We start from the raw sequence: 11997 nt of genomic DNA, 5'->3' as shown, positions 1-11997 counted from the left end.
AGAAACTTATTCTCCAACGAAGAAATGCTAAAGCAAATGGAACAGATAACGAGCTGAAGAGAAAATTTCCAAGGGCAGGATCAAGAAGACAAAGTCAAGTATTATGAAATGAACAAAGACCTGGAGTCAGAAAACCAAAAGGGAGGGAATACAACATGGCCAGTATTTCTCAAGCTGAAAGAACTGGGGGTGGGGGGGAAGGAATCAAGCCTCAACTTGCAACATTATAGGATACTGTGGGCAAAATATTGAATGATACAAAAATTATCAAAAGAAGGTAAAAGGAATACTCACTCACTGTACCAAAAAAGTGAGAGGTGGGTCACAAAGCCTATTAAAATTTACCCTAAAATAAAAAGGCCTTAACTTATAAAAAAAATTTATGTATTTAGAAAACAAGTCTTAGGCTAAAGTGTTATTTAAATTGTCAAAGACGACAAAGACATGTCAATTCTTTAAAGTTCGTTACCATATCCATGTACATACATTGATTTCAGTCAGACAGGTTTCTCCACAGGGAGTATGTACACATTTTTTTGAAATGACCAAGTTACTCTTTCATCAGCAATGTATGAGAGAGTTCCAATTGTTCCACATCTTGATCACCACTGAGTCCCCATTTGGTCATTGTTCATCTTTTAAATGTTCAGCTGTTCTGATAAATGTCAAGAGGGATCTCATTTGTAATTGAGTCCCTCCCTTTCCATGTATTGGTTGACCATTTAAATGGCCTTTTTTTGTGTGAAATTCAGCTCTCATCCAATTTTTCATTAGGTTGCTTTGTACTGAAGAATTCACTTTATCAGATTAGGTTTGACCTTTGCCCTCCACTACTGGGTGGTTATCTCTGAGCCTCTGGAAAGACCTGCCTGACAGGAATGTGTCTGCCTGGGGCCTTCAGTCACCAGTCTGAAGTGATTTATACTGGAGGCTATGAACCATGTAGGAGGATCTCAATTCTGACCTCCAGTAGGGGCTGGAATCTAATGGTCAGCCAAGTGGGAAGTATATGATCCTGTGTATTACCATACAATGTGACCATGAGAAGGAAAATGTATCCCATGATTTCTTAAGGAGAGTGTGACCAGACCTCTCTCATGTCTCTTTCCTTGGCTGAGTTTAGTTATAGCCACCTTAATTTAACTGTAGTAAAAATTACAAGTATGCCATTTTCCTGGGCATTTTAATTGTCATCCTAGCCAAACCTGCAGGTAGTTGTGTGAACCTCTGAATTTGAGGCTGATGTCTGAAAAGCAGTCTTGTGAAGACTGTTCTCTTTGATTTTGCAGCCAAATTCAATAAAGTTGTCTATTTGTAGATGTTCTTTGTATTTTCTGCATATAGCCAGCCCCTTTTCAGTTTTATGTGTTGTCAATATATTCTCCCATCATGTGGTTTGCCTTTTCACTCTTAATATATTTTGATGAACCCAAACATGGAACAAAAGTTTAAATGTGCACAAGCAAAACTGGAAATTTCTTAAAAGTACCAGGCAATAAAGAAAAACGTGCACATGGAAATAGAGATTCAAAAGAGAAACTTGTACACCAGTGTTCACTGCAACACTATTCCAAATAGCCCAAAGGTGGAAACAAGCTAAATGCTCAAAAAAAGAATGGGTAACAAAATGTGGTACATACACACAATGGAATACTTAGTCACCATAGAAGAAATGAAGACTTCACAGATGCTAAACTATGGATGGAACTTGAAGACATTATGCTAAGTAGAATAAGTCAATTATAATAGCAAAAATACCCCATGACCTGAGTTGTAAGGTTGTTTACGGATAACCATACGTTCCATGGGATTTGGTTCCTTAAGGGTCATGATTTCACAGAACATCACAGTTAGCTCGCCTGATACTGTGTCTGTACTTCTGTTCAACCTAAATTTACTGAGTACTGCCTGGGGTCTTAAAGGTTTGCAAGCAGTCATTCAGGGCACAACTAATGGTCTGTATTCACTTGGAGCAACAGTGGAAGGGGGGTCCGGAATAGGAGGAGGACATGGAATGTGTGGTTAATTACCTCTAAGAACAATGGTCTCATTAGCTAGGATGGTGCCCAGCTACCATTACTGTAAATTTTGAGCAAAGAATCTATACAAGAATCCTGATCAAAAGGGAGGAAAATGTAGAACAGAATGCCAAGTGCTTGAGAACTCTTTAGACTTTCTGGAGTCCTGGTGTGGTGCTGTGGGTTAATGTGCTGGACTGCAAAGTCGGTTTGAATCATTAAGGTTCAAGCTCACCAAGTACTCCTTGGAAACCCTATACAGAGTTGGAATCCTCTGGATGACACTTACCAACAATTGTAGACTTTCTGGAACCATGCAAGGTGAATGAACCCTTGAATCCTGAAAATGATCTTTAAATCTTAAACCAAAATAATCCCGACGTCATCTTAACGTCAAATAATAGTTCAGTTTAAGTAGTAAAAAATGCCTGCCTTGATAATTATGATCTTTTAAGATCTATGTAGGCTCAAGATTGATAACAGCAAACATAACATATTGGATCAAATTAAATCTGTCTTGTGTCAAGTACAGTCAGAATGATCCCTAGAAGTAAAAATGATGAGACTTCATCTCGTGTATTTTGAACATGTTATTAAACAGGACCAGTCCCTGGAGAAGGGCACATGCGTGTTGAAGTAGAGTCAGTAGAAAATAGGAAGGTCCTCAAAATCAGACAGACTGCCATAGTGGCTGCAACAATGGGCACAACAATTGTGAAGGTGGTGGAGGACCAAGTGGTGTTTTATTCTGTTGTAACTAGGGTCACTATGGTTAGAACAACAGATGGGATCAAACTGACAAGAGCAACTTGAAAGACCTTATGTATAGAAAACTTAGGGGCAGTGAGTTAGAGACAGAACAACTCAGAAAAAGGAATCTGTGTCACCATAACTTCTCCAAGTAGAAACTGCTGAATTGGTGTTTTGTTGTGCATTATTCTCAATAACAAAATAAGTAAAATTTAGAGTAAAAACAAAAATGTGTACTTTTTTTCAGTTGTTTAATGTGACCATTATTAAATGATCTAACATCTACAATTTAAATTCAGTACAAAAAATAAGTATATTGTTGTACTGTTATTAAGTACCATTGAGTAGGAGTCCTGGTGTGGCACTGTGGGTTAACGAATCAGACGGCAAAGTCGTTTGAACTGCAAAGTTGTTGGTTCAAGCTCACCAGCTGTTCCTTGGAAACCCTGTACAGGCTTGCTATGGGTCAGAATTGACTCAACAGCACTTAACAACAACAACCACTGAGTAGATTCCAACTCATAGCAACCCTGTTTAGGGTACCTGAGGAGCAGCTGGTGGGTTTGAATTGCCATCCTTGTGATTCAGTCTATCCTACAGCATCACACAAGGAGTTCAATATTACCACAAAATTCTTTCCTAAGAAAAGCTATCCTCAAAAGAGACACAGCAAATATGCAGTTAAATTTTAATTAACACATAGGATGTTTTAAGCTATTTCCCTAAGCCTCAAATTATTAATAGTTCCAAGAATGGATTTAAGGTGATAACCACAACAGTCTAAGGTTCAAACATTGTAAAGTGATATTCCTGTCAACCCTGAAGTTTCAAAAAGTTCGTGGAAAAATTTCGGTATCTTTTGATTGAATTTTTCCAAAAACATTTTGAGTTAGGTGATGCAATCCTTCTTACAAGATCTCATAGGATTTCATTCAGAACTTTCTCAATTTAATAGCAATCAGCTTTGTGGAGCAGTCCTGGTGTGGCGCTGTAGGAAAAGCACTCAACCACAAGGTCAGTTTGAACCGCAAGGTTGGCGCTTCAAACTCACCAGCCACTCCTTGGAAACCCTATACAGGGTCGCTATGGATTGGAACCGACTTGACGGCTTTTAACATAGCAATCTGCTTTGTGCTATAGTTACTTATGTTATGAGATAAATAAGCCAGAACGAAAAACTAGAATCACCTACGGGAAACATTAAAATAGGACATATAGTCATAAGCAGTGCCTGACACGTTTTCCAGCGCTCATTCCAGAATTCTCACAGAGCCATAATCATTTCAGCTTAAGACACTGTTCTTGGACACATTTTAAAATTTTCTTCAGCTCGCTCTCTTCCTCTCTAGTAGAAGGGGAACAAAATACTGTATCCACTCATTGTCATGTTCACCTTTGTTGTTATGTGCCATGGAGTTGGTTCCGACTCATAGTGAACCTGTACAGGGTTTCCAAGGCTGTAAATCTTTATGGGAGCAGAAAGCCTCATCGTTCTCCCGCAGAACAGATGATAGTGTCGAATTGCTGACCGTGAGATTAGCAGCCCGGTTCGTAACCACTACGCTGCCGGAGGTCCTTCACCTTTAGAGACAGCTATTTCTCCCTGTGAGAGAAGTCTGCTTTATCAGGAATCTTGGGAACAGTTTATGAATGGAAAGACTTTTCCTCTCATGGGTAAACTGACTGCTGTTAAGTGCCATCAAGTTGGTTCCGACTCAGAGCATTCCTGTACAGAAGGTGGTAGATAGAAAAGAATAAAAGCATGCAAAGACCTATGTAACCTCTTTGGATGGTCAAGTTATTCAGTACATAACATGATGAAAACCCAGGCCTCAAATACTAGTCTTGTAATTTATGTCCCAAAGCAACAAAAGAAAAGGAGATCAGTTTTTGCATTAGCAAGAGCTGGTCACGAAATTCTTGAAAAAAAAAAACAAAAAACAAAAACCTGTATCTGGTGAAATTTCGTTTCCCTGACAGAGCAACCTATAGATTTTTTCCTTGAGAAACAATGTGCAAAACAGAACGAACTACTGTTATCATTACGAGTTCTCCCAGGGTTCTGGGGTAAGCATTGGATTACAAACCCACCAGACTGACGGTTCAAACTTATCAGCTGCTTGGGGAAAATGCTGAGCTTTTCTGCTGCTGTAAAGATTCAGTCTCAGAAACCCTACTGTGTCCCGAAGTCCTGGTGTGGGTAGCACTGTAGGATAAGTACTGGACTGAAAGGCCGGTTACACAGCTAAGTCAGCAGTTCAAACTCACCAGTCGCTCTTCAGAAAGCCTGTAAGAGTAGGAACTAACTTGATGGCACTTAACAACAATAATTAGGGTCACTATGAGTTTGAAATCAACTAGATGGCAGTGATGTTTTTCATAAATAGCTAACAATAAAACCTGTGAAAACTGTAACCTGCAAGAGATGAAAAAGATGCAAATATTTCCCACTGAATAGCAGATAAAAATAAATTAATTAATTAAAAAGGTAGAAAAACTTGCAAGATCCTGAAGGAAAAAAATAAGTAAGGTAGGTGAGTTCTGGTTCTCATTGTTGTTGTTAAGTGCCACTGAGTTGGTTCCGACACATAGCGATACTGTATATAGTTTTCAAGAAGCAGCTGGTAAGCTTGAACCGCCAACCTTGAGGTTCAAACCAACTTTGTAGTCTAGCAAGTTAATTCACAGGGTCACACTGCACTATGTTGTTGTTAAATGTCACCGAGTTGGTTCCAACTCACAGTGAATCTGTACATGGTTTCTATGACTCCACAGTACATATCCACTACCACCATAGGGTAATCCAAGGAATGACTGGTGGGTTTGAACTACTGACCTTGTGCTTAGCACTCCAGTGCTTATCCTATGGTACAACACCAGAACTCTCACCATGCTATAATACTGTTGTTGCTGTTAGGTGCCATCAAGTCCGCACCGACTCATAGAGACCTTATGCACAGCAGAATGAAACACTGTCTGATCCTGGGCCAACCTCACTACTGTTGTCACGCTTGAGTCCATCAATGCTGCACTTGGCCAATCCATCTCGTTGGGGGGGGGTCTTCCTCTTTTTCTCTGACCCTCCACCTTACCAAACATGATATCCTTCTCCAGTGACTGGTCCCTCCAGACAATATGTCTGAAGTATGAAGAGACGAAGTTTGGCCATCTTGGCCTCCAAGGAGCACTCTGGCTGCACTCCTTCCAAAACGGATCTACTGGTTCTTTTGGCAGCCCATGGCACGGTCAACATTCTCCTACAACACCAGAACTCACAATACTAGTTAACTGTAAAACCATCCTCAGTTTCCCCTGGAGTCCTGGTGGGGTGCTGTGGGATAATGCACTGGATCACAAGGTAGGTTTGAACTGCAAAGTCAGCAGTTCAAACTCACCAGCTACTCCTTGGAAACCCTATACAAGGTTCCTGCGAGTCAGAAAGGACTCCACAGCATTTGACAATTTTCCCTATCCAATGTGAGCAAACATCTTGTGGTGGTGGTTGTGCCGTGGAGTTGGTTTCGATTCATAGCAACCCTGTCCAGGGTTTCCGTGGCTGTAAATCTTTACGGGAGCAGAAAGCCTCATCTTTCACCTGCGGAACAGCTGGTAGTTTCAAACTGCTGACCTGAGATTAGCAGCCCGATTCATAACCACAACACTACCAGAGCTCCTTAAACATCTTGTAGTCCCTGGAAATTGTTGGCTAAGAAAAGAACAGAGAAACTAGAGAGTAAGAATAAAATAATCATATCACCAATGTGTGTACAATGTTGATAGATTTTAACTTGCATCTCTTCCTCAGGACAAGCTGACTGGAAGAGCAATTCTTTCAAATAGTTGGGTATTCACAGTTTTCATATTCTGCTATTAAAAAAACCCTACTAAAATAACCATACCAATGCTTGGTTGGTACTTAAGAATCACAATGTTTTGCTGTTATTTATCACCCAATTAGTAAGCTATCTCTTCTAAGTTTCCCACCAGTGGCAGAGATTTAAAAAGTGGTTTCCTCAGTGGATGGTTTTCACTCTTCCTCCCTTAGCTGCACCCTCCTGTATGCCCAGTGCCAGTTTTGATTACACAGTAAAGATCAAAACAACAATCTGTCTGTATTCCTTCTCTATCTCCAAATGGACTACTTACACTGTTCCCAGCACCTGGCACGGTGCCTGTTCAATTAATTCTGGGCACGTAGTGAGCTACTTAAAGAGTTAAAAGATCACAAATAGATCCCAGAGGCATTCCGGCCCTTGAAATGTCATTTCTTTTAAATCTTGCAGGACTTGTGAAGCAACCGCATTGCCACCAACGGCGGTGGAGTAAGTGAGTGCCCAGTCAATCCTACGCAGGTGGGATCGCTGTGAATTTAAGGGTAATTAAACAGAGTGGCCTTTATCACGATCACTAATAAACTTATTAAATGCTAAGTGGTTGTAATTACACCGTTTCAAGTTCGGGTCCATAGAGGGTGTGCTGTGCGTCAACGCGACCTCGGGTGGACACCACAGATTTAAAGCACAACAACTTCACGCCCAAGGCCCTAACGCCCCACCTCTACTCCTGGCGACAGAAGGTGCGGGAACCCTGTTCTGTACCCTCCTTCCCAACCCCGGTGCGGGTCAAGGCTCGCGTTCCTCAAGCAGCCCCTCGAAGTCTCCTCCCTTTCCTGGCCAGAGAGCGGACCACAAAGAGATACGATCTTGGCTGTCCGCTTTGCGGCCGCGACCCTCCTCACCCAAGCTCCACGCCAGCTGCGGCCCAGATCCTCGACCTCCGGCCGCCCTCCCTCTTCCTCCCCCAACGGTCCTCGGGCTCGGGTCTCACCTCTCCACCCACTCCCTCAGAAAGCGCATTTCCTCAGCGTGCAGGACACTCGGGTCCTGCTTACACAGTTTCACGAAGGCCCGCAGCTCGCTCACTTTGCGGGGGTCCATGGTCCGCAGGAGGCGGGAGAAGGAGGGCGCGGCTGAGAAGACTGAAGCCCGATTCCAGGCCCGGGCGCTAGCTCAGCGTGACCGTGTGTAAGGGGGCGGCAGCCGCGAGGCAGAACAGACCAGAACCTCCCAGCCCGCTGGCTCCGCCCATCCAACGGTCTCGTGACCCTGGGTCCTTCGCTCGCTCATTCCTACCCCCGCCACCTGTGCTCCTGCGCATTGCCTAGAACCTTCTAGAAGAGTGGCTGTCCGTGCTGTTGCCTGCTTCTCTACTCACGTGCCAGTTCATTGGTTAAGTGATAGCACTTTCAAGGTGGCGGGAGATAGCAGCCTCTCCAAGGAATCATTTAGAATCGAATACTCTAGGAGTAAGCGCATCAAGTTAAGCATGACGTCATGACGCAATCAGGGCCGTCCGGCCAAAGCGGCGGCCACAGAGCTGGGTGTGACGTCAACAAGGTGCGTCGGCACGCGAGGAAAGCCTGGTGAAGGGCGCCGTGCGGAAGGGGAGGGGCTGTTGCCCGGTTTCCTGGCGACGCGGCCCTGTAGGCGGCAGCATACCCACCCGTTTTCCTTTTTCCTTTCCTGACGCGTGAGCGTGGCCATCATGCCTTGGTTGCTTTCGACCCCTAAGCTGGTACCCGCCGTAACAAGTGCCCGCGGCCTCTCAGGTTAGACACTCTTTCCACGGGGTCACCTCGGAGACTTGCTCTCTGAGAAGCCTGAGGAGGCCCGGAGGGATACAAGTTTAGTCTTAGGTAGACCCTTAGGCTGGGGCGCCCGCTCCAAAACCCTCTGTACACTACGCCGATTTCTTTTCCTGCTCCTCCTGGAGTAGGGTGGACTCTGTGTTCCTTACACCAGTGAGGTATTCTGGGAAGCTGAAATAATTGCTGCAAGAAAAGTGTGTGCCATGCCTATGAAGGAGTTGCTCGCACTTGAAAAGTTCTGTCAGTTAACACTGTGTCTCTTTAAGTGATTAAGTGTCTCGTCTCAAGTCGCTCTTGTTTCTGTTAGGTCTATCTAAAATGCTATTGTCATGTTTCCAAAGAGTTGAATTGCGAGCTGGCTTCAGAATCTGCAAGAAGCATGGTTAATGACCCACGTCCTTTGGACAGTCCCTGTTTGAATAGTACTCGCGGACTTTTTGGTTCTGAAAGCTTGGTTTCTAAAGGAAAGGGAGGCTTTTTTTTTTTTTTTCCCCCTACTTTTTTTTAAGCATTTAAACTGATGAAAATGGAATAATCAGTCTTGCAGGACAATCAGCAGTTTTCATCAGATTTCAGTTTTGGGGAATGGGTTTGTGAAGAGCGTGTGAACCAAGACATGTTGTATTTGACATCAAATCTAGTATTTAGGCTTGTGCTTATGTTGAATTCATTGAGAATGAGATGTTGATTTTGTCAGGACTTATGCTTCTACTAAAAGTTTTAAAATTATCTAATGTTCAGAACTTGTTCTTCACTTCTAGTAATAAAGCATAAAGCTGTTTATCAATAACATCACTAAGTTTTATGTTTGCCAAGTTAGAATCCTTGGAGTTCTGGTGGGGCGCTGTGGGTTAATGCTTCAGACTGCAGTCATTTGAACTGCAGGGTCGGTGGTTCAAGCTCATCAGCTGCCCCTGAAACCCTGTGGATTGGAACTGACATGACGGCAGTTAACAGGAGTCCTAAGGTTGTACCTGTACAGCTAACCACAAGGTCGGTGGTTTGAGCCCACTAGACGTGTTTTGCGCCTGGGAAACTCTTATGTTGTTATTAAATGCCATTGAGCTGATTCTGACTCACAGTAACCCTGTTTCCAGGAGCGGATGGTGAGCTTGAACAGCTGACATTACAGTCCAAACCCACCTTGCAGTCCAGCACTACATCAGGACTCAAGTAAACCCTGTATAGGGCTACAATGAGTTGAAGCTGACTCCATGGGCACCTCACCACAACAACTAAGTACAGTTCTTTTGGAACTTTTCATTGATTGGATCAGAAAGAGTGATTTTTATTCAGCAACTTGTGAGTTAGTCATCTAACTCATGCTTCATCTCCATGTTGTTGTTAAGTGCTGTGGAATTGGTTCCAACTCATAGTGACCCTGTACAGGGTTTCCGAGGCTATAAGGAGCTCTGGTAGCATAGTGGTTACGAATCGGGCTGCGAACCGCAAGGTCAGCAGTTTGAAACTACCAGCTGTTCCACGGGAGAAAGATGAGGCTTTCTGCTCCCGTAAAGATTTACAGCCTTGGAAACCCTGTACAGGGTCGTTATGAGTCAGAACCGACTCCACAGCACATAACAACAACAAATCTTTATGGGAGCAGAAAGCCTCATCTTTCTCCCGCGGAACGGCTGGTAGTTTCAAACTGCTGACCATGAGATTAGCAGCCCGATTCGTGACCACTATGCTATCAGAGCTCATCTCCATAGAGTGACTTAGTGCAGTCTAGTCAGAGAGAGACAAGCAACAGTCTAGCAAAGTGCTGTAATAGTCAACACAAGTGGCATGGAAGCTCAGGAGAGCCAGTGACCAGTAAATATTTGTCATTCTGGGGTTTTGTTAAGCATTAGAATTTGGAAATTCCACTGACGTGGGAAATTCAAAATAGACGTGTGGTGCTTGCTTTTGGTTGCCACTTTGTAGACAGGTGCTGGATACTAAATCCCAGGAGGAACGTTCTCTGTGAAAGCTCTGCATTCCTGAAATGAAAATGTTTCCACTCGCTAGAGGGTTCATCAGTGTGATTATGCAGCTCTTATCACATAACATCTGAGACAAGCAGATTAATGCATAATTCAAGTTGTCTTTGAAAAGATTAAATCATATAACAAATATGACTGAAATGGGAAAAGGAAATATTGCAAATACTAAGGAAAGTATAATAAATGGGAATAATTTTTTTTAGGCCTGTGGTGTGCCTCTGTGGGATAAAGTACTGGACTGCAAGATTGGTTTGAACCACAAGGTCAGCAGTTCAAACTCACCTGCCACTCCTTGGAAACCCCACGTTGTTGTTGTTAAGTCAATTCTGACCCATAGTGACCCAGTATAGGGTTTCCAAGGAGCAGCTGGTGAACTTGAGCCACCGAGCTTGCAGTTCAAATGACTTTGCAGTCTGGAAACCCTATACAGGATCACTATTCAGAGGGCACTTAACAACAGTTAGTACCTAGTTCTCGGTAGACATTTCTACCCTCATGGGAGACAGATTGTTTGGCAAGTAATTGTAATTGTGGTGGTGGTGGTGTGCCAGGGTTAGGCTCCTACTCATCGTGACACTGCATAGTTTCCTAGGCTGTAAATCTTGACGGGAGCAGAAAGCCTCATCTTTCTCCCACGGAGCAGCTGGTAGTTTTGAAGTTCTGACATTGAGATTAGCAGCCTGATTCATAAGCACAATGCTATAAGAGCTCCTTAAGTAACTGTAACACAACATACTAAATTTAGTGCATTGAGATCAAGTCAGTGGCAACTAACAACTACAAATCAAGTTGTAGTTAAGTGCCACTGAGTCGGTTCTGACTCATAGCAACTCTGTATAGGGTTTCCAAGGAGCGACTGGTGACTTAGCACTGAACAGAGCTTCAGTTGTGTGGAGGATGAAGTGATGGGTATTTCCCAGGAGTATGGAGGGGCAGAGAGGAAACGTGGCATTCTTTCAGTTGTTGTTAAGTACCGTGGAGCTGGCTTTCCGAAGCTGTGAATCTTTATGGGAGCAGAAAGCCTCATCTTTCTCCCGCGGAATGGCTGGTAGTTTCAAACTGCAGACCATGAGGTTGGCAGCCGGATTTGTAATCACTACACTACAAGAGGAGGTTTTAATCTGGATGCTTGAAAGAAGACTTTCTTTCATCAAGCAGACTAGAAAAGAAAGGAGCCAGGCAGAAGGAACATCTAACTATGGTTAGAAACAGCTTGGCTGATGCTAGCCATTGCAATCCTATCATATGGCTGGAGTTTCCTGGACATTAATAAGTGTTAGGTCAGAAAAATTCTGTGGCCAAATGAATATGGAGAATGCAGCTTTTTATAGTGTCCATACTACATTAGGAGTCCTGGTTTGGTGCTGTTGAATGAGCACTGAACAGCTAATTGCAAGCTGTTCCTCGGAAACCATATACAGGGTCACTATGAGTTGGAGAAATTCAAGGTCATATTTTGGCTCTCGTGGACTTTTTCTTTTTCTCATTTTCATTTTCTTCAGCTTCAGTTTGAATTTGCATATCAGTAATTGATGGTCTGTTCCACAGTCTGCCCCTGGCCTTGTTTTCACTGATGATATGGAGCTTTTCCATCTTC

General features: G+C 43.3%; 2 protein-coding genes across 2 annotated transcripts in view; one reads left to right on the top strand and one right to left on the bottom strand.

Moving 5' to 3' along the window:
* The window catches only part of ST13 (suppression of tumorigenicity 13 (colon carcinoma) (Hsp70 interacting protein)), a 31886-nt gene extending 24063 nt beyond the window's left edge, over positions 1–7823 (bottom strand). The window contains exon 1 of the mRNA XM_006866880.1: positions 7596–7823. Coding sequence (XP_006866942.1) covers positions 7596–7705 — 110 coding nt within the window. The 5' untranslated portion in view covers positions 7706–7823. The remainder of the gene's footprint in view (positions 1–7595) is intronic.
* Positions 7824–8228: 405 nt separating this feature from the next.
* XPNPEP3 (X-prolyl aminopeptidase (aminopeptidase P) 3, putative) overlaps positions 8229–11997 on the top strand; it is an 88401-nt gene continuing 84632 nt past the window's right edge. Inside the window, exon 1 of the mRNA XM_006866879.1 lies at positions 8229–8376. Within this exon, the coding sequence (XP_006866941.1) occupies positions 8313–8376 (64 nt within the window). The 5' untranslated portion in view covers positions 8229–8312. The remainder of the gene's footprint in view (positions 8377–11997) is intronic.

The sequence above is a fragment of the Chrysochloris asiatica genome, unplaced genomic scaffold (genome assembly GCF_000296735.1).
Source record: "Chrysochloris asiatica unplaced genomic scaffold, ChrAsi1.0 scaffold00097, whole genome shotgun sequence".
Lineage (NCBI taxonomy): Eukaryota > Metazoa > Chordata > Mammalia > Afrosoricida > Chrysochloridae > Chrysochloris > Chrysochloris asiatica.
The sequence above is the reverse complement of the archived record's forward strand: the minus strand, read 5'-3'. Positions and strand labels throughout refer to the sequence as shown.